Genomic DNA, 22,113 nt, shown 5'->3' with positions numbered 1-22,113 from the left:
TAGGGGACCAAGATAATGTTAGGAAAACCAAGATAAGTGTACATTTAGAACCACAAGTTAAGAAGGAAATAATCAAAACATTGTTTGAGTACAAAGATGTCTTTGCATGGCCATATGACGATATGTCGGGCCTGAGCACTGATCTGGTAGTTCATAAATTGCCAACTGATCCAGCATTCCCTCTTGTCAAGCAAAAGCTAAGAAAGTTCAAGACTGATATAAGTGTGAAGATCAAATAAGAAATCACAAAGCAGCTTACCGCAAAGGTCATTCGGGTCACTCGATATCCCACTTGGTTAGCCAATATTGTGCCAGTACCAAAGAAAGATGGTAAGACCAGGGTATGTTTTGATTACCGTGATCTTAACAAAGCAAGCCCAAAGGATGATTTTCCATTGCCGAACATTCACATTCTGATCGATAATTGTGCCAAGCATGAGATTGGGTCTTTTGTGGATTGTTACACGGGATATCACCAGATCTTAATGGATGAGGAAGATGTAGAAAAGACAGCGTTCATCACGCCATGTGGAACATATTGCTACCGGGTAATGCCATTTGGTCTGAAGAATGCTGGGGCAACCTATATGAGGGCGATGACCACCATATTTCAGATATGATACACAAGAAGATTGAGGTTTATGTAGACGACGTGATCATAAAGTCAAAGAAGCAGTCTGACCATGGGAAAGAAGGAGCCAGCAATCTATTATCTCAGTAAGAAGTTCACTCCCTATGAGGTTAAGTACACTCTGCTTGAGAGAACATGTTGCGCCCTGACTTGGGTGGCACAAAAGTTAAAGCATTATCTGTCATCCTACACTACTTACCTCATTTCTCGTATGGATCCTCTAAAGTATATCTTTCAAAAGCCTATGCCCACGGGAAAACTTGCAAAATGGCAGATTTTACTTATAGAGTTTGACATCATCTATGTGACTCGGACCGCGATGAAAGCCCAAGCCTTGGTCGACCACTTGGCCGAGAATCCGGTGGATGATGAATATGAGCCACTGAAGACTTATTTTCCTGATAAAGAGTCATGTGTGTTGACGAGGTTGACCGTGATGAAAATCCAGGTTGGATACTCTTCTTTGATGGAGCTGCTAACATGAAAAGGTGTCGGAATAGGGGTTGTACTTATCTCTGAAACAGGGCAACACTACCCTGTAACAGCCCAGCTTAGATTTTATTGCACCAACAACATGACCGAGTACAAAGCATGCATTCTGGGTTTGAGGTTAGTTGTAGACATGGGAGTCCAAGAAATACTGGTTCTAGGAGATTCAGTTTGTTGGTTAATCAGATTCAAGGAGAATGGGAGACTCGGGACTTGAAGCTTATACCTTACCGACAGTGTCTGCATGACCTTTGTCAATGATTCAGGTTAGTAGAATTCAGACATATTCCCAGAGTTCATAATGAAATTGTTGATGCCTTGGCTACTCTAGTATCAATGTTACATCATCCGGACAAGGCTTAAGACGACCCCATGCATATCCAAGTTTGTGATCAACATGCTTATTGTAATGTGGTGGAAGAGGAAATAGATGACGAACCTTGGTTCCATGATATCAAGGAATACATCAAGTCAGGGGTATATCCGGCACATGCCATAGGTGATCAAAAGAGAAACATCCGGCATCTGGCTAGTGGATTTTTCCTGAGTGGGGGAATCTTGTACAAGAGGACTCCAGATTTGGGACTGTTGAGGTGCATAGATGCTAAAGAATCTTCAACTATCATGGCCGAGGTGCATTCTGGAGTTTGTGGGCCGCATATGAATGGGTACGTGTTGGCAAAGAAGATACTTCGAGCAGGTTATTATTGGCTCGCCATGGAATGTGATTGTATCAGTTTTGTTCGCAAGTGTCATCAATGCCAGGTACACGGTGATTTGATTCATTCTCCCCCATCTGAGTTACACACAATGTCTGTACCTTGGCCCTTTGTTGCTTGGGGCATAGATGTCATTGGACCAATTGAGCTGGCAGCATCGAACGGGCATAGGTTTATTCTGGTGGCCATTGATTAGTTTACCAAGTGGGTCGAAGCTGTAACTTTCAAGTCCGTAACTAAGAATGCAGTGGTGGATTTTGTTCATTCAAATATCATTTGTTGGTTTGGAATTCCCAAGGTGATCATCACAGACAGTGCTGCCAACCTCAACAGTCATTTGATGAAACAGGTATGCCAACAGTTCAAGATTATACATCGAAACTCCACTCCATATCGCCCCAAGGCAAATGGAGCTGTTGAGGCTGCCAACAAGAACATAAAGAAGATGCTTCGTAAGATGGTTCAAGGTTCTAGACAATGGCATCAAAAGCTGCCTTTTGCCTTACTGGGTTATCGCACTACTGTTCGCACTTCAGTAGGTGCAACTCCTTATTTGTTGGTATATGGAACTAAGGCAGTTATACCTGCAGAAGTTGAGATTTCATCCCTTCGGATCGTTGCAGAAGCTGAAATTGATGATGATGAGTGGGTCAAAACCCGGCTAGAGCAGTTGAGTTTGATTGATGAGAAAAGATTGGCTGCAGTATGTCATGGCCAATTCTATCAAAAGAGACTGGCAAGAGCATACAACAAGAAGGTGCGTCCTCAGAAATTTGAAGTGGGCCAGATGGTATTGAAACGCGTCCTTCCTCATCAGGTGGAAGCTAAAGGCAAAATCGCCCCAAACTGGCCGGGGTCGTTCATAGTGACAAGAGTGTTGCCCAACGGAGCTTTGTATTTGACAGACATAGAAGGCAAATGTGTAGATATGGCTATCAATTCTGATGCAGTTAAGAGGTACTATATATGATTTCTTTGCTGACCTTCAATTGTATTTTGTACTTGGCATGTTCAAAGTTGAAATGACGATTTTGTTCCACTACCTGAACGCTTTCATCCTTTGCTATCCCTTTTGAGCCTTATCTATTTTCTTTCATACCCCTCTTTTGGAATCAGTAGCAGAAGTAGAGAAAGAAAAAAATGATGATGAATGAGTGAAAATAAGAAAAATGAAAAAGAAGGAAAAAAAAGAAAAAAAGAAGAAGAAAAAAAGGAGAAAAAAGAAAAAAGAAGCAAAAAAAAGAAAAGAAAAGAAAAGAAAAGGAACAAAAACAAACAACTTTCTTTTGAACTACGTTCGACCTGATTTCTTTTAAGGATACGTAGGCAGCCTTACGGTTCGGTCTCATCAAAAGAAAAATAAAAAATTCCCCAGACCTAGAGTAACTGGGCAGAAATTTTGGTTTTGAAAAGATCTGAATCCAAAAGTTGTAATTTTGACCCTCTTCATCTTAAATTATTTTGAGCCTTCATGCCACCCTTTATTTCTAACCCCGTCCAAAAGCCTACATTACGGTCCAAAGAAAAACCTTTCGATCAATTTTTGAGGATGTCAGGTCAAGCGAGATAGAGGTATGATTTACATCATGGGTAACACTTTGTTCATGGGCACAAAGGAAAAATGAATAAAATGAGAGAGTCTTATTGGTGAAAACCCTCACAGGCACCGTAAGGCGATGGTGAACTGAGACAAAATTTAAAATGAGAAAGTCTTATTGGTGAAAACCCTCGCGGGCACCGTAAGGCGATGGTGAGTTGAGAGATGAACAAATAAGAGAGGCTTGTTGGTGAAAACCCTTCGTGGCACTACAAGTCGAATGAGGTTCATGGCTTTACAGAGAAGTTGGATCGGTGAAATCCCGATTTTTGAGGTATGAAGACACGACATGAACTGAAAATATGATTGGTGGGACGGATTAGGCTTATCAATCCGAAATGCATGTCATGATCATTGGAGCTAGCCGCTTCACTCAGATAAGTCTCCTTTTCCCATTATTCTTCACATAGTCATCTGTGTTCAAAATTTTCCTTTGTTCCTTCTGCCAAAAATCATTTCACTGTGCTCTTTGAATCTATCTTTATGAGTCTTTTTCGAGTTAGACCTTGTTGAACAAGCAGGAAAGGATTCCAAAGCCTACTACCAGCTTCTAAATTGCACAAAGCGGAGTTCGGCCAGGCATATCACAATTGACATGATTTAGAATAAGCAGTATGGTGATAACTGAGGTTCAGGCAATCAAGTGAATCTTGAATTTTGAGAAAATACAAGGATTCAACAACTTTCAGAATGAAAGCTCAATGCAACAAGTGAGTGTGAGAGATTCAGGTCATTTAGAGGTTTTTTGGTCCAGTTCCAATCAAAAGGTTAAACAATTCCTTGTTGGCCCGAAGCAGCTAATCAGAATGAGGCATGGTAGTGGCAGAAGCAGACACTCAGCAATGATGCCACAAACTAACCACCATATTTTTAAACTAACAAAATTTTATTTGTATGAAACAGGGGCAAGAAAATTTGTTAATCCACAGGGACCCTCCCATGAAGAAGGCATGGTTCAGGGGCAAGAAATTCTGTTCAGAATCCTCCAAGAAGAGAGCATGGTTCAAGAAAGTTCATTCTAGGCTTTTTAGGATCCTCCTGGATAATGGGATTTAAAAAATTTCAGGACCCTCCTGGATAATGGGATTTAATTTAAAATTTTTAGGACCCTTCTGGATAATGGGATATAATTTAAAAATTCTCAGGATCCTCCATGATAATGGGATTTAATTTAAAATTTTCAGAACCCTCCTGGATAATGGGATTTAATTTTTTTAAAAAAATCAGGATCCTCCTGGATAATGGGATTTAATTTAAAATTTTCAGGACCCTCCTGAATAATGGGATCTAATTTTAAAAGTTTTCAAGATCGTCATGGATAATGAGATTTAATTTAAAATTTTCAGAACCCTCCTGGATAATGAGATCTAATTTTAAAAGTTCTCAGGACCCTCTTGGATAATGGAATTTAGTTTTCAAGTTTTAAGGACCCCCCTGGATAATGAGATTTAATTTTAGAAGTTTTCAAGACCCTCCTGGATAATGAGATTTAATTTTAAAAAGTTCTCAGGACCCTTCTGGATAATGTGATTTAGCTTTTAAATTCTTAGAGCTCTTTAGGTAACATGATTCGATTAACACTCACAGATGTGCCCAGATTCCAAACTGGGGCAGAAAATTTCTTTTGTTTTGTCTGTTTTGTTGTAATATTAGGCGCCCACCTGGAGAACAAGGGAATACATTTCAAGTTTTGGCAATCAGGCACCCACCTGGAGAACAAGGGAATTCATTTCAGAGTTACTTTCAATTCGCAAATTCAAGGAGCATCAGGAGCCCGCCTGAAGAACAGGGTCCACTTTTCAGTCTCATGTTGAATATCAAGTAGAGATTCAAGGAAGATTCAGGACAAGAAGTAGATAGGATCTTGTATTTTTCTTTTACCTTTGTTGTAATTTTTCCTTTTATTTTCTTTGTAATGGCAAGAACCGCGGACCGGAACCTCGACGGCACTTCACTCGGCTCTCCACCTCGGTATACTCCAGGGCTCGATCACATTCTCTTTTCTTTAATTTTTGTCAATCTAAATAAGGGTCGGGTCAAAAAACATGTCTTGTTGTTCTTTGTTTGAAAACACTTTGTGTTTCCCGTCAAAGAGGGCCAGTTGTAGACATGTAATTTTTGACCCACGCATTAGAATCACCTTTAATAGTTCTAGTATTTTTTTTGGGTTTATTTCTATAGGATTTTACTTTATTACTAATTTTAATTCTATTTTTAAGGCACAAAAATTGGAAAAAATACAAAAAATAGTTTCATGTTCTATCTTATCCTATTTAGTTTAGGTTATTAATATTTTTATGGAAATATATTTTTGTTTTTACCATGATTTTCACTTTTATTTTGAATATAATAATTTATATAAAAATGATATATATATATATATATATATATATATATATATATATCATTTTATAGTATGATGTAGTTTATTTTAATTAGTTAGAATTAATTTTAAATCATTTTTATAAAGAAAAGGTTTAAGTTTATTAAATTGATGGATTTAAAGGGTTATAGTCCAAATTTGAGGCCCAATTTCGGCCAAGATTGAGCCCAAAATAGGGGCAGCCCATTCCTCTTCACTTTTAACCGGACTGACCCGCCCCAAATACCCGTCCAACCTGCCCCGCCTCTCCATTAAATCTCAGCCGTCAATAAATTTTAATCCGATGGCCATCAGTCAGTCCCTCACCCCATATAAATATCATTTTTATCAAACCCTAACCCTAATGAAGAACACCCAAACGGCACATCCCCACCCCTCAAGCTTCTGCCCGACTCTAAGCTACCCAAACTCACCGGAAAACTCACCAAACCCGGCAAGTTCACTCACTGGTCCCCCCTACTCTCCTCTCCTTCTTCCACGTCACTCAAATCGTATCAAATCTCATCATTTCAATTCGATTCACGCGGATTTATTCTTTATTTCTTTTGTTTAAACAAAAAATCCGAATCCTTGAGATAAATATTGGAAAATGGGAGTCGTTGGATTAAAATTTTGATCCAAGACTTCCATTTCTGATTTTTGTTAAAAATGGGATTTTCGGATCTTATTGGGGCCACACAAGATTTCTTGGAGAGGAGGAGGAAGCTTCTAGGGGTGCTATATATATTTGAGGTTTTTTGGACAGAAATTTGGGGGAGAGAATTTGGAGAAAAGGGTTTGGAAAGAAATTTGGGTTCTAAGAGGGAGTTTCTTCTTTTCTTCTCATTTTGGTCCCTTTTCAGTTGAGTTCAAATTCCAGAAAAACAAAAATACAAAAAATAGTTTGAGTTTAGATTTTTGTTTCAACTTGTCTCCATTTTAAAAAATCAGAAAATATCCCAAAAAATATTTTAGTTTCTTCTTTTGGTTTCGGTTTCAACATGGAGGTTGGTTGAGCCAAGATTCGTTCGCCATTCGAATTTGTTCGAGGTCGGAGTCGTGTTCGTCGTTCGAGTTCTGGTTCCGTCGTTCGATTTTGCTTGTTGTTTCTCGTCGGATTTTCTTTCGATTCGAGGAGTGTGTATTTGCTAATTTTTCCATTGTTATTTAGAAAGATTTCAGCTTAACAGGTTCACTTCTATTCCTTTCTTTTGTTTCTGTTGTGAATTGTGTTTTTCTTTGGTGATGATCATGTTAATTAGTTTGTTCTCGCTTAAATCTTTTCTGCTACTTTTTCTAGTCAAAATGAGGTTGAAAGTGTGCGCTAGTTTGCAAATTTGAATGGCTCAGTCACTACTAGAAGTCTTTTATAAGGATCTAATATGGTAAGTTGAACGGATATCTTGATTTGAAGATTAAATCTGCTAAAAATGGTAAACCTTGGGATGAGATATGACAATTCTAATGAGGTTAGACTCGATTACTGTTGAAACTTATTTCATGTTATTAGTAAATTAGCACAATTCATATTCTGGTCATGGAAGTTTCCTTTATCCTATGATTTGAATTTAGTGAAAAAGTATATATGTATGGAAAATACGAGAAGTAAAAGCAGATTAAAGTTACGTCACTTAGAAAGCTCAAATAGTTCGAACCTGTGGATTATTTGGTGTTAGATTTTGTAATTTCATTCAAAGGACTTCAAGTTCACCATCATGGCAAATGGATTCATGTGGTTCACAACTCTCTCTTGGTTAAGTGTTTAAAATCTATGTAAATTAGTTCACTGAGTTGAATTATGTATATGTTTGTGATCTTTAAATGTTCGGGGCAGGAGAGGTTAACCTAGTTGTAGATTTTCGTCCTTAGTTTTAGTTTCACAGTAGTTTTAAAAGCTTTAATATTGTGTTTGGATACTTGGAATGTTTCTGTGGTTCAAGTCATGATTGAAAGCTCTTTTGTAAATAAACAACTTGCAAAGAGTTAAGGGATTAGGAAGTCTCGTCAATTATATTAAGAGTCTTCCTGAGTTAAATAGTATTGCTTTATTAGAATTCTCTGTTGCAATTCTCATTTGCTTTAAGTGCTTTCATTGTTTGAATGCTTATGCTGCCTACTTGTTCGGTTAGCAGTAACTTCTTTATTTGTTGTATAGGAATGGAGATGGCCGGTTAAAAGGAAGTGGGCTTAAAGTTAATTTTTATCTCTTTAGTTTTACTTATTTTACTTCTATTACATTGTCCGTTAGAAGCATGCTTAGGCCGACCACACTTGGGTAGGCAAGCCTTAGGATTTTGTTCGTTTCGAGGCGAGAGATCGTTCCCTTAGTTAAATTTATCCGAGGAATGCCCCGAAGGATTTGTATATATTTTATTTCGGGGTATGCTTCAAAGAATTTGTATTTGGAGATCGATAGTAGAATTTATAGTATTTTTACTTTATTTTCATTTTTCTTTTTCTTTTATTTAGGTGGGGACGACCTCGAGCCTCTTGTGTGTTTATTTTCCCTTTTTGTGCTTTCTACCTCAATTGAATATTTTTAGAAGCCAACTTGATCAAGTATGCAACCGTACTAGTTACGGGACTAGGGGAGTGTCTAACACCTTCTCCCCAAGTCAAATGAACCCCCTTACCCAAATCTCTGGTATAGACTTAGTTTTGGAGTCCAAAGTGTTTAAAAAGGAAAAATCATTTTTACAAAACGGTAACCTGGCACACCGAAATCAAATGTCAGGTGGTGACTCTGAGTTAATCCTTTTGAACACAATTTTTGTCACTTTCTAATTGAAAATCCTTTTGAGCTTTGCGAAATCTTTTTTAATATTTTTAAGAGGGATAGTGAAGTTGGTAAAAAAAAGGGGTGTGACACACACTATATAAAGAAGATTTATTTTATTATGTTATGACTCATATGTGTTTGAGTTATATTATAAGGTGTTTACTGTAATTTAATCTTGATTATAGTATTATTAATACTAAGGGGTCGTTTGGTAGGAGGTATTAGAAAAAATAATGCAAACATTATCTCTATGCATTATTAATACCTTGCTTGGTATATTTTTTCAACATGTGTATAACTAATACTTGTATTAGTTATACATCATACTTGGTATTATCCTATGCATTAGTAATGCATAGAAAACCATGACATTAGTAATACCAAGGCTATTAATGCATGCATTAGTATGTTTAAAGACAAAATTGTCCTTAAAGTCCTTTAAAGCGAGAGAATATGGAGGACATTTTTGTAAACAACTATTTTTCTTAAAAATTATGCAATGCATTATAATTTTAATACACCACACCAAACAATAGATAAGAAATAATATATGTACAACTAATACTTGCATTACTAATACATACATTACTAATATACCTTATTCCACATTATTCTTATACATCCTACCAAACCACCCCTAACTGTGCGAGATTACCGAATACTAAATAGATGACCTAAAAACGCAGCAATCTGTTGGTTTGGCCCCCATTAGATCACGAAAGTATACACCGACAAACACTAATGCGATTCGCACAAATTTCCAGAAATATTTTATAAAATATTTAATAGGCAAAATTTGGTATTGGCAAACAAAAACAAATTTCGAAGTATACAGGTATTTTTTTTATAAAATTATGTGAGTGTTTTCAAAAGGTTTTTCACAACTGCACTTTTCAACCAAAAAAGAATCTTTTTTCCGAGTAAACCTTAACCGGGCAAGTTTGGTACTTAATTGAGTTAATAAGAAAATCCCTAGTTAAGGATGTTTATATAAGGAAAATTATGCTACAATACTTTGCAAAATAATTTTTTTAAAGTAAATGTCCGCAGATAAACGTTGAGTTTCTATTTAACTAAGTTCAATTAATAAAGTTAATCTAGACTTCTAACTAATTTTGAAGAGAACTTGCTTTTTATTATTCGAACATACCAACTAGTTATGAAATTAGATTGATAGCCTTCACCCATGTTCTAGCTCGCCCGAGAGCTAAATTTGCCTCAATTATTTGTCTCCTTCCTTCAGTCTTTTTCCCATCATCTAACACTATATAGTTTAAGAATTTGCTGAGCTTCTTGTGGATCAATGTCACTATCCTTCTTTGTATCATTTACTAAAAGAATGATTTCATTATTGCTTATTCTAGCAAAATCACCCATCATTGGCCATTAAGGCGTATTTTCAAAAGCCCTAATCAACACTCATTAATAATGCAGGAATATTTTGAGTTCATGACCGGTCCCAATTTGCAAAACATACTAATGTTACTTCCCAAATTAGTATTTAGATAATTACATTACTTATACTGCTAAAGTTATTAAGTTTAAATTGATGTTAAAATTTTAATACAAACATAATCTTTTCGCATACTTCAACAAATATTGAATCTCAGCCCCCTCTAAGACAAACAATTACTGAACACACTTTTCCTAACCACAACTAACATTTAATTTGCCCCTGTCACAATTTTTTTAGATTATTTCATTTAGAGGTGTCATTGGTTCGGTTCGGACGGTTATTTTGTAAATTTTGTACCATACCAATTTTTTGGTTATTCTATTAAATATAACCAAAATTAGATTTTTTGAAACCGTCCGAATCATATCGGTTTCTCTTCGGTATCGGTACGATTCGATTAATTTTCGATTTTTTTTATATGTCATGTAAAAGTCACTAGTAAAAGTAGAATGGAATAACATACGTACTTTTATAGGACTTAGCAAAACTCTCTGGATATTTTTACATTTTAAAGGGTGATGAATTAAGAAAATATGAAAGATGGCTAGAATATAGATCCATCAACTACTCTACAACAACGTAAAAGAAATTAAACAAATTAATATATAGAAAATATAAATCACTCAAGTGGAAAGATATTAACCAAGATGAGACTGATACTCAAGAATAAAGTCTATAGAAGATTAAATATTCAAAAAGATAAATCTAAATCATACGAAAGAAAACATAGTCAATATATCGTAGTTTGCTACTCATAATCGCTACAAATACATTATGTCTTGCTAGTGAATATGCTGAAAATAATTTAGTTTCAATGGGATAGCATAATAGGTTTGGAAATTATAATTTTAATTTTATTACTTTTTGGCTTGTAATTGTTTTCATAATTCTAAGACACAAGGAAAATTTAATAATTTATTATTTTTAAACTTAATATATAAATATATTTTTCACATACAAATTTATTCGGTACGGTTCGATATTTTTTTCGGTTTATTTTCATAAAATAAAAAACCTACCCTAATTATCGGTACGGTTATAGATTTATATAAAAACCTACGGTTTTATTAAAAAAAAAAACTAAAAATCGGTTCGATTCGGTACGGTACGGTTCGGTCGATTTAATCGATTTTTAAATATCCATTTACACCCCTAATTTCATTATAATGTCTAAGATGCTATGTATGGGCGTGTGTATGTATTTCCATTGTGTCCTAATACGCACGTATATGTCTTATAGATGTCAATTGATTAGATATAATCCGAAAAAGAAAAAATTAAGGTGAAATTAGTCTATGTAACACTATCACGCAAATAGAACCAAAGAGGAAAATTATGAAAAAATTATATAACACCACTGTAGACCCGTTTGGTCATAGATTTTGTCAATATTATATATATATATATATATATATATATATACTATATTTTTTTGGCAAATACATGTTTGGTCATAGATTTTATTTACATTTTGGCAAATTCCCAAAACCTAAAATTCAAATCCCAAAACCACATCAAGAGCTGATTTTGGCCCAAAATAGCACTACTATATTTTTTAAAAATTGCCCCAAACTTTTGTATTTGATAAAAGAGCGCACCATTTATTATTTTGCAACAATGCTGCTTTGTCTTCTCAGTCATCTGATAGTGTATTATGTAGTTCATTATAAAAATAATAATTTTGTACCAAATTTATTTATGTTCAGGACTATGGTTTGCGATAATATAATGAATGTTATTGATAAAGGTTCCATTGGATAATTGTGATAATTTTTAGAACTTATGGGTATAAGTCATGTTTCATGTTTTTTTTAAAAAAAAGTGAAACATGTTTTAACAACTTATGCCCAAATATATTTTCATCTTCAAATCAAATTTCACCGAAATCAAATTTTTCAAAACGCAAACGCTAACTAAAGGGTCGTTTTGTTGGAGGGATTAGTAGAAAACATAAATTCAGTATAAAATTATGGTATCATTTATCCCCCTTTTCTTTTGGTTATGGTCAAAATGTGTTAGCGATGAGATCAATTTATTTCTATATCTGGCATGAGTAATCAATTAAAATAGATTTTTGTCATGCATCAACTAGATTAGCGTCATTTTTATTTTTTTACCACTAAAACATATATGAATTAAGCAGCTTAGTTAGATATGCTCTTAATTTAAACATAATAATTACAATTGATCTCTCCATGAAACAAAAGAGAAAGATTTCGCATTTCCTAAAGTCATAACTAATAATACTTGTATAATTTATACCTCAACTTAGGTGTTATCGTGTACCATAAGCAATATGAAATAACTAATATCCGTATTAACTATAAGTATATATTAATTTTCTAATAATAATAATAACTATATTAAAAGTTTGAAATTTATATTTACTGAAACCTAAAGCTATTTACGTATTTTAACTTGGCGTAATAATTATCATGTTTCACTTTTACTGAATGATTATTATTTGATATAATTATTGTTAAGTTATTTGTTAATGTAAGAATTTCGTTAGTATATAAAAGATAAACTCTATAATTTGTATATAACTAATCTATAAAACAAGTGACTCCTAACACCGCATTGACACTACTTCCTTCAACAAAAAGGAAAAAGAAAACTCACTCCAATTAAAAGAACAAAAAGATTTTTAAAAACAAAGAGAAAGTGTATATGAATCATAATGATGTACCCAAATTAAAAATAAACAAAGGTCTATATATACTCGAGTATCATAATGGGATCTACAATTGTACATGTGTACTACCTCTATACGTTGTCGATATTCCGAGGACACATACGCACAAATCACTTTAGCAAACAACATACCAACAATATTTTATTATTTATGTAATTTAATAGTACAATGTACAGTAACAATTTCTGCATATTTTAATTAAAGACTAATAAAGTATAACAGGAAAAGAAAGTAGGAATAAAAGGAAAAAGGAGGTGATTACAGGTGCATTATTCCAGTAGTAGTAGAACACAGCAAAGGAAAGACCCTCCTTAAAACGAGGTACTCTCCGACAATATCGGCTCTCTCTATAAGACTCTTTCCTTTCTCCTTTAACCCCACCCCCTCCACCCTATACCCCCATACCTACTGCCACCGGCCACCCTTGTGTTCCCTTCTCTCCATAGCTACTGCTTACCTATACATACATATAGCTTTTGTCCCTAATATTCTGTTTTGCGACAAATACTGAACTTGGTTCTTTAAAGTTTACTCCTTTTTCACTTTCAAGAATCTGAAGCTGTTTTTTTGGTTCAAACCCTTTGTTGGGTTTTCAGTTCCTGAGCCTGAGGTATGTTTTTCAATCTTTTTCTTGGTTTTTGGTGCTGCCATGGAGGTTGTTGTGCAATTACAATTAAGCCCATGGTGGTGTTGCGTGAGCTGATCAGATTTATTAGCTTTTTAGTTGTATTGATGTTAGTGTATGCTTAATTAATTGTTATTTAAGTATGCATTTAATGTTTCAGTGTTGTAATCTTGAAAACAAATTTGTCCAAGTAACGTTTTCCTGTTCATTTAATTTTCTCCCCTGTTTTTCTGAATTCCTTTTATTTTTTTGGATCCTGTTGAAAACATCAGTTTCTTTCACTAATACTTTGAATTCGTTATGGGGTCGTGATTTTATTTGTAAAACGTAGAAAAAAAGTAGAGTGTTAGGAATTTCACCGTCTTTTCTTCTATTTTTATTTGGAATTACGATACTGTCAATTATAATAATCTTTTTGTAGAAAGACTGATGTTTCTTCTTTTTTTTCTGGTTCAATCATAGATAAATGTAGAACAATTCCTATTTGTTAGTTTGAAACTTCAAGTTGTCGGTTGGACCTTTTTAGGGGAGTCTTGATGTGAACTACAATTGTTGTTCAGAGAAATTGTGGCATACATGAAAATCAAACAAGGTGGCAACTGCTAGTGGAGTTTGTCAAATTTGCAAAACTCCTGCGTGTCACTTTAGTGTCATATTCTCTATTATATGCAAGTTAGACATCTTACCAATTGACAACACAACCTCTTTTAAAAAAGATTTTCTTTTTCTTTTTTCAGTCGGTTTGTGGGTGGGGTTGGATGGAGGGAGTGAATGATTTGCCTGGTAATAGTTGGCTACTGTCTGAACTTGCAACTACTTTGTTTTTGTTGATAACGGTGGTGTACGCGCCAATTTCGACACCTCGATTATTCCACATGCTATCTTCCACCCGGTAAATTTATCCACCCACGCTTACACAGATGGAAAGAAGTTACCTAGCCTTTTTATCTTTGCTGGTTGTCCCATAGTTTTGACCTACTTCATTCCCCTAATTGCTGGTCTCCCATAGTTTTCACCCACGTCATTCACCGCTAGGCCATGCCAAGCAACCAGTAGGGTCCCTAGAATGCAAAATGACCTGTCATTTCACGGCATATATCGCATCCTGAGTCTTGATTATGTACTTGTGTGGGTTACTCGTCATCTTATGACCTGTTCAGGTTTTAGAATGTTGGTGGCTAGACCCTTTTTGGTTTCTGTCCATAAAAGGTACCATAAAAAAGATTGTTTAGAGATTTATGTGCTTTGATAGCAGGTTAAATAGGCTGAGTGAGGAGAGCTACTAGGCCATCTTATGCAGATTTTAATATCATCTAGTATTCCAACAACAACAACCCAATATAATCCCACAATTGGGGTCTGGGGAGGGTAGGATATACGCAACCTTACCCCTTACTCTGGAAGGGCAGAGAGGTTGTTTCCGATAGACCCTCGGCTAAGAAATCATCTAGTATTCCAGTTGTGATCAAACTAATAGCTAGCACAACATTCTTTTCCTTCTGTACGTTGTTTGCTAGATTGGGAGTTCCTTTGGAGATCCTGTACTAGAAACAATGTTTATCAGCTTATGGATTGAAGAAAGGATATAATTGTCAATGTCTATATTTTGAGTAGATTCTTTGTTAACATTAGTCGTTCATAAGTGTGTTTTTGGTGCAGCTTACAATGAGAGCTTTTTCGATTTTATATTCGCCCTCAACAGGCATTTAATTTATGGCAGTGCTTCTGATGAAGAAGAGGAGTGTGTTCCTTGATGGGGTATGTTAATGCATTGTGGTTAGGAATTACTAATGACCTGATTATCTGGGCAAATAATGCATATGTTTATTATATGTAACTTGTAAAAAAATCGCAGGGAGCATGTGGAGTAAAGATGAGACAGCTACCATTTATGGGGATCATCTGTATAGTTATGTTGTTTATTGTATATAGGACCACTAATTATCAGTATCAACAAACAGAGGTATGAGTGCTTGTACTTGTATTGATTTGCTAACATTTGCTACTTCTGTTTTTGATATTTAAACTGTTGAATGTGAAAGAATAAGAGATATGTTTCCTTTTAGGTAATACGGAGAAGCTGGCTGATACATTTTTGGCATTTAAGTTTCTATTTTGACCTTCTAATTCTGCTTTACCTGAACCTTGATACAGTTTTGCTGATGAACATTTTCTCTTCCCTGTTTACCTTTTCAGATAGAGTCGAGGTTGGATCCATTTTATTCTTCGCAGGTAGTTATGTTTTTGTTTCGTACTTAAAATTTTCTAGCTTTCTATACCTTACAGCACAAGGTAGAGGCAATAGGATTGGCTTTTCGAAGCCAAAAATTTTAATTCATCAATGGCATTTCTTGCTATCTAAATTGACCGATGCTGAACATAAAAAAGCAACGGGGCGCTATAAGCGGTAGAGTGTCCTCAGCATGATCTGCTTAGGTTCAGCACCTAAAATAGAACTTTCTGGCTTTTGTGTGAACTAGCTTGCCCATATAAAATTCTCATGTCACTTGGATGCCATTTATTCTTTCAACCAGGACCCTAGTTTGGATATGAGAAGTTTGAACAGTTTGCCTCGTGGTATTATCCAAGCAAGATCAGATCTTGAGTTAAAGCCTCTGTGGTCAACAAGTAGTTCGAAGTCAAAGGCAAAGGTCTTACTCTACCCTTTAACTCTAAAAAAATAGAGCAACCGTCTTTTGATGCTGATATGTTATTTGTTACCATGCTTATCCAAGATATTAGACCATCTCTTCCCCTCGCTGGGTTGTCTATCACTCTTTCCTCCAGGCTGCGTGCATCTAATTTGTGGCAATGTTATGTCTCCATTTTCAGGCTAGCAATTCTAGCTGCCATAACTTGTTGGCAGTTCCAGTTGGCATTAATCAGAAGAGCAATGTTGACGCTCTTGTCCAAAAGGTATAACATCTAATTTAAGTTTCTTACGACAACAGTTCTGTTTTTAGTAATTTCTGACTTCACTACCTTATTTTTATCTGTAGCCTAATTTTGTGATATTCAGTTTCTTTCAGAGAATTTTACTGTCATTCTATTCCACTATGATGGTAATGTTGATGGGTGGGAGGACCTCCAATGGAGTAAAGATGCCATTCATATTGTTGCTCACAATCAGACGAAATGGTAAGAAACACACTCTATATTTTATCATGGATTAGAAAATTTTACGCACCTTGACTTGCAATTTTGGCGTGATTTAGAAGTGCCGTTCAACTGACGTGCAGTGTGATTTCAGTGAAAGCAGAGTAATACTTTGTCCATTAGTTGCTTGAAATTAGGATGTGCTGTTCATTAATATAAAGCTTATTGTTTACTAATCCAAAAAAGTTGCTGGAAATTAGCCTGCATCATAATAACCATCCATGAAACCCTGCGACCCTTTGCTGAACAAATGATGACATATTGTTCTTTAAGGACCTAATATGGCCTCCTTTTTTATGCAAAGTTTTCTTGCTGAGGAGCTCTGCATGTAGCTTGTATGGTTTATGCTAAATAGTATCTCAGCATGGTTGTGCATTAATTTGATGCAGGTGGTTTGCAAAGAGATTTTTACATCCTGCAGTTGTTTCAATCTACGATTACATTTTTCTTTGGGATGAAGATTTGGGCGTGGAGAATTTCCATCCTGGAAGGTAGGATGATTAAACAAGTTTGCTGTTGGACTTTTGTTTATCTTAATTTTTTTTAATCTACCAATAGATATATTTGATACAAGTCATTCACTCCTGGTGAGTATTGTGAATAATGATCCTATGAACTTGTTTTATAGAAATAAGCAGATGTAATCATTTGACTCAATATATGCACTTGATGCAAGTCACTTACTCCTGGTGGATTATTGTGAATAATGATTTTATGAACACCTTTTTTAAAGAAATAAGCAGTCATTTTAAACATAAATCAGTAGTGATTTTGTTTCTATAATCCTGAATATTTTTCTGTTCTCTTTTATTTCAAGCATTCGGCGTCAAAAGTCGTGACATGTTTCCCCGTCATTCCAAGCTTCTAGGAGATGAACTATTTGCAGTTGCTTCATTTAGTATCTACAGTTTGTTGCATTTACATTATCAAGTCAATGGGTGTTTTCTATAACGTACTCTGTTAACCATGCTTCCTTTTTAGGGAGTTTTCCTAGAAGGATGTTTGTTATTTACCATAATAACACCAATTTTTATACGTCTCTTTGTTAATTATAAGTTTCTTTCAATTGCATCCTTTTGTTATCTAGGTACCTTGAAATTGTGAAATCTGAAGGACTGGAAATTTCTCAGCCTGCTTTAGACCCGAATTCTACTGGTATCCACCATAGAATCACAATACGAAGCAGAACAAACAGGTTCCACAGGTACGTCTGTCTGGTGATCCAACCGGGCAAATTCAACCTTTTGGTCCGCCTCTTTTGGGTGAATACTGATGCACAAATCCTTTTTGCAGAAGGGTCTACGATATTAGAGGTAGTACAAAGTGTTCAGACGAAAGCGAAGGTCCCCCATGCAGCGGGTAAGCTAAAGCAATTAATTGATCAGACTGTTATTAGCCTTTGGTCATTGGTTGGTTAGGATGAGCTTTTGCATTCAGTTGTTGATGATCAAGTTGACCCGTGGTTGGCAAGTTGACCCTTTGTTATATACTCTCTATTCCTACAATTTTGTTCTACAAAAAAGATTTTGAGAATATTTAACTTCTCTAGTGCCTTCAGTAGATGAGAGTTCTTCCAGAAATTTTCTGTACCATGTCATTAACAGAATGGGTTTATTCCACTGTCCTTTTATAGATTTGTGGAGGGAATGGCTCCGGTCTTTTCAAGATCTGCGTGGCTTTGTGCTTGGCATCTGATACAGGTAGAACTTGGTTTCTCTCTGAGCTGAGGTCAGACCACTTTTAGACCATTATTAAAGCAACATATACACTTAATTATAACATAATCAGGTATAGGACTGTAAATTTGATATTTGGATTTATTGATTTGAAAGAGGCAGGCAAAGTATTCTATAATTGTTTGGATTGAGTGCTTGAGTTTTTGTTACTTTGTTTATTTGATCATCCCAATGAATGGTACCTTCTAAGAATTCTGGCAACTAAAGATTAGAATTCAACTGTGTGTGCCTGTGTTCTATGTTACATTTTACTTATTGGGGTGAGGAGAAGTGTTCTCTTAGAGATGAGATGACTATGTCTTGTTTGTATTGGAACTTAAACTGTTTCTTTAAATTGTTGTATTTTCTCATCTTATGATAATTTTTATTTTCATTTTGGGTTGAAATGCTCTTATACTGTTAACGTGCTTTAACTTAAATTAGCAAAGCTCAACTAGGTACTTGGATTACTTTTCACTTGCACTTTTGATATTTCACCAGGACGCACTATCTGCTTGTTCATACTCCTAACTAGTTTCATTTTCCGGTCTTGTACTGATTCATCCTGTTTAATTAAGCTTCTGCTTGTTCACACTCCTAACTAGTTTCATTTTCCGGTTTCGTACTGATTCATCCTGTTTAATTAAGCTTCTAATCGTTGCTCTGTCCTGTCAGAATGATCTCGTTCATGGGTGGGGAATGGACATGAAACTTGGTTATTGTGCACAGGTGAGTTAACTTTTTTGTGGCTGCTAAATTTTGGTTTACTTCTTTTCGACTTGTGAATTTACAATATGGACCTCTCATCCGTCCCTGTGAATGCTTTTATGTTTGTTTCCGCTGATGGTGGACTAGTTTTCATGTCTGTCTGCTTTAGAGTGTACTGTAGGAGTTCTGGAATTTAAATTGCTATACATTTCTCTTTCCTCTCTAAAACTGCAGTTTCAAGTTTAATGTTCTTGAATCATTCCAAATTCATCTAACTCCTGGCTCACAAAAATATCATTACTTTATGACCTGTTTCAAGTTTAATTTTTTTGAATCATTCCTAATTCATCAAACTCCTCAAAAAAACATCATCAGTTTATCTCTTCGTTAAATTTGGTAGTTGCCTTTTTAAGGTGTTACAAAACATTTTTCGATGTTTATGTATTAGCTTGTAATGTTAGCTCTTTCAGTGTGGAAACAACAATTGCTAGCGTTTGCTGGCTATCTGAGATGAATAGCTGGGACTAGATGTCCCGGTGCCATTCCTTTTATGGGGCGTAAATTTTAGTAAAGCTAAACAGCCCGACTGCTTAACATAGCTAAACTTTTTGTGTTCTCATATCAACTGAAAATTTAGACTTCTTCTGTTCTTCATCATAGCCACTTCCTCTAGACTTAGATGCCATTAGGGCAGAGATTGATTGGATGCTTGATATGTAGATGTTGCTAATGTTCATCACCTTCAAGCACCATGGAGGTGGGTTAGTGTATTATTATTGCAGTTTAACAATAAGCTACTTGGGTTTTATTTGTGCTGAGGTTATATGGTAGGATGTTATTAATAGTTTCATCATTATTTCTCTTAAAGTGATGAGCTCATTAACAGCCCTATATCTTTTTTAATTTAAATACTGTAGGGAGATCGATCCAAAAAGGTGGGAGTAGTTGATAGTGAATATGTAGTTCACCAGAGTATTCAAACTTTGGGTGGGCAATCTTTGAAAAAGGTATTTTTCCTCCATTATTGAAGGCTAAAGGCTCATTTTTTGCGATTCTCATTAATCTTCTCAAGTATATCAGATAAGCTGTACTTACAGTCTACTACAGATAGAAGCTACGGTATAATCGTGTTGTTTGCTTCAATCTACCTACGTTAACCATACTCTTGTCTTTGTGCAGGATTCAAACCCTGAAGAGTCTGTGAAGGTATATGCCATTCTACTCTGTGCTTCGGCAGTTTGATTTTCTCAATATATATATATATATATATCTGCTGCTGATGTTTTTGCTAATTCTTGTCCTTGATTTTCATTCTCATTTCCTTTGACCTACAGAGACACGTTGTTGACGTGAGATCTGAGGTGAGAGTCTTGCTTTGTACAATTTTGTATTTTCGTCCATTCAGTTATCTTTTGTATTTGATGACATTTCTAAGCTTTGCATGGGTATAGCTATAGCATCCATTGCTCTTGTTGTCTGCATTACAATCTGCCTTCCATCTAAGCTTATTTTCCGCTATCATCCCATTTTACAGATTCGGAGACAATCAACGTATGAACTGCAAATATTCAAGGACCGGTGGGCACGAGCTGTGAAGGAGGACAAAAAGTGGTCAGATCCATTTAAAACAAGGCAGAGACGTAAGCAATGGTATGAACAAAGGAGAAAATCAAAGGTTAGGCGTAGATGAGGTTTACAGGTTATCTGAAGTTCAATCAACGGGCATTCAATCACAACTGTTCCTACCAGATTCATCATACCTTGCAGTTTGTTCTTAAATTAGTCCCCATAATCAATGATTAGTTCATTATTTGAATAGGTTTAGTTTCTCCTAGTTTTTGTGCTGAATGTATTTATTAATTTTCTTCTTTAACATTTTTCTCTCGATTCTCTTACATGTACATCATTTTTTTGTAACTAGGCTTGGTTGGTGACCTCATATTGCCGTTGGTTTTAATTTCCATTTTCTTGTCTCGTAGGGACTAGGGAAGTTTTCTTTCAAATCGTGAGCCTTGGTCTTATGGGTGAATCTGATAACGTAGAGGAAAATAAATATCACAATATTGAAGTTACACTTGAAAATTGATAATTGAGAGGGCATAAAAGTTTTTTTTTTTTTTTTTGGGCAGAAAAGATTTATATCTGCAGTTAGAAGTTAATTTTATATTCCCAACAACGTTGAGGTAAAATAGCCTCATCTCAATTAAAAAAGACAATGAAAAAAGTAATGAAAAAACAAACGAGACGACAGCTGCCATAGTCAAAGATCATCTATAAGGGTAATCCTACTTGGAAAAAACCAAATCTAACATCCTAAGATTGACGATGAAATCGAATATTTCTGTTACTGGTTACTATTGAAGGATTTACTTCCCTGGATAGGAGAGCATGCAAGTAGAGATTAGGTAGAAGATTAGCCAGCTAGTCGAACGATTTATTTCTTTTTTTTGTACGAAAATATGACTAGTTTATTGCGGATTAAGTAGAAGGTGAGTAGCAGAGGCGGCTTAACAAAATCGGTGGCCTAAAGCCAAACCTTGATGAGTGGCCTTAAGTTATTTTTTCTATAAAAAAAAAATTAATCCATTGTACTTCTTTATAGTTAACATTATTATATATAAATAATATAACCATTTAGAAAAGAATCAAGTCTTTTTATATGATTGAGTATATTGATTAGAGTATTATCTTTTACTTATTTTAGCTTTCTTGCATACTTTTAATTCAAAAAATAAGTCTAAACCATCAATATCTTTCGTCGTTAAGGCAATGTATTTCCAAAATCTCGTCACCTAGTTATATCAAATTCTTATACTTCTAAATAGGAAACCAAAAATATTTTCATACGTTTCTAATTGTTCAAAATTTGAAGATTTATTTTCTTAGTTTATTAAAAAATATACTTTTTTTTTTACTTCAAAATATTCAAATTTTTAAAATTTAATTCATATACCTACTACTACTGAAAAATGGGGCCCCTGAAATTTTAGAGCCTAAAGCACTTGTTTTACTTGCCTTATGCTTCAGCCGGCACTGGTTAGTAGGTAAGCCAAATAATTTATCTCTTCTCTGAATTTATGTGGGAGAGCATAGTTCTAATTTAGAGCATTATTATTATTATTATTATTATTATTATTATTATTATTATTATTATTATTATTATTATTATCTTTTTTAAAAA

The 22,113-nt window shown here is 34.9% G+C and overlaps 2 protein-coding genes across 2 annotated transcripts; both read left to right on the top strand.

The window, feature by feature from the left end:
* Nucleotides 1-1,492: 1,492 nt before the first annotated feature.
* On the top strand, nt 1,493-2,809 carry LOC138884093 (uncharacterized). Its single transcript, XM_070164837.1, has 2 exons — nt 1,493-1,885; nt 2,189-2,809. The coding sequence occupies exons 1-2, from the start codon at nt 1,493-1,495 to the stop codon at nt 2,807-2,809; spliced, it is 1,014 nt and encodes a 337-aa protein (XP_070020938.1).
* Nucleotides 2,810-13,002: 10,193 nt separating this feature from the next.
* Nucleotides 13,003-20,871, top strand: LOC104215273 (uncharacterized). Its single transcript, XM_009765033.2, has 16 exons — nt 13,003-13,338; nt 15,013-15,111; nt 15,209-15,316; nt 15,550-15,585; nt 15,888-16,004; nt 16,186-16,269; nt 16,373-16,491; nt 16,899-17,000; nt 17,597-17,713; nt 17,803-17,868; nt 18,143-18,209; nt 18,900-18,953; nt 19,850-19,939; nt 20,112-20,138; nt 20,267-20,293; nt 20,467-20,871. Exons 2-16 carry the CDS (start codon nt 15,067-15,069, stop codon nt 20,620-20,622), a joined length of 1,215 nt encoding a protein of 404 aa, XP_009763335.1. The 5' UTR covers nt 13,003-13,338; nt 15,013-15,066; the 3' UTR covers nt 20,623-20,871.
* The last annotated feature ends 1,242 nt before the right edge of the window (nt 20,872-22,113 follow it).

Source organism: Nicotiana sylvestris, chromosome 2 (genome assembly GCF_000393655.2).
Source record: "Nicotiana sylvestris chromosome 2, ASM39365v2, whole genome shotgun sequence".
In the NCBI taxonomy this organism is placed as follows: Eukaryota; Viridiplantae; Streptophyta; class Magnoliopsida; order Solanales; family Solanaceae; genus Nicotiana; species Nicotiana sylvestris.
Note: the sequence above shows the minus strand (reverse complement) of the source record. Positions and strands in the feature narration are given on the sequence as shown.

Bases quoted from the DNA above. Each gene is read 5' to 3' on its own strand.
- LOC104215273 (XM_009765033.2), top strand. From the start codon at position 15,067: ATGGCAGTGCTTCTGATGAAGAAGAGGAGTGTGTTCCTTGATGGG. The intron at 18,954-19,849 runs GTGAGTTAACTT...TAAATACTGTAG, and splicing joins AACTTGGTTATTGTGCACAG to GGAGATCGATCCAAAAAGGT. The intron at 19,940-20,111 runs GTATTTTTCCTC...GTCTTTGTGCAG, and splicing joins GTGGGCAATCTTTGAAAAAG to GATTCAAACCCTGAAGAGTC.
- LOC138884093 (XM_070164837.1), top strand. From the start codon at position 1,493: ATGCATATCCAAGTTTGTGATCAACATGCTTATTGTAATGTGGTGGAA. The intron at 1,886-2,188 runs GTACACGGTGAT...TTGATGAAACAG, and splicing joins GCAAGTGTCATCAATGCCAG to GTATGCCAACAGTTCAAGAT.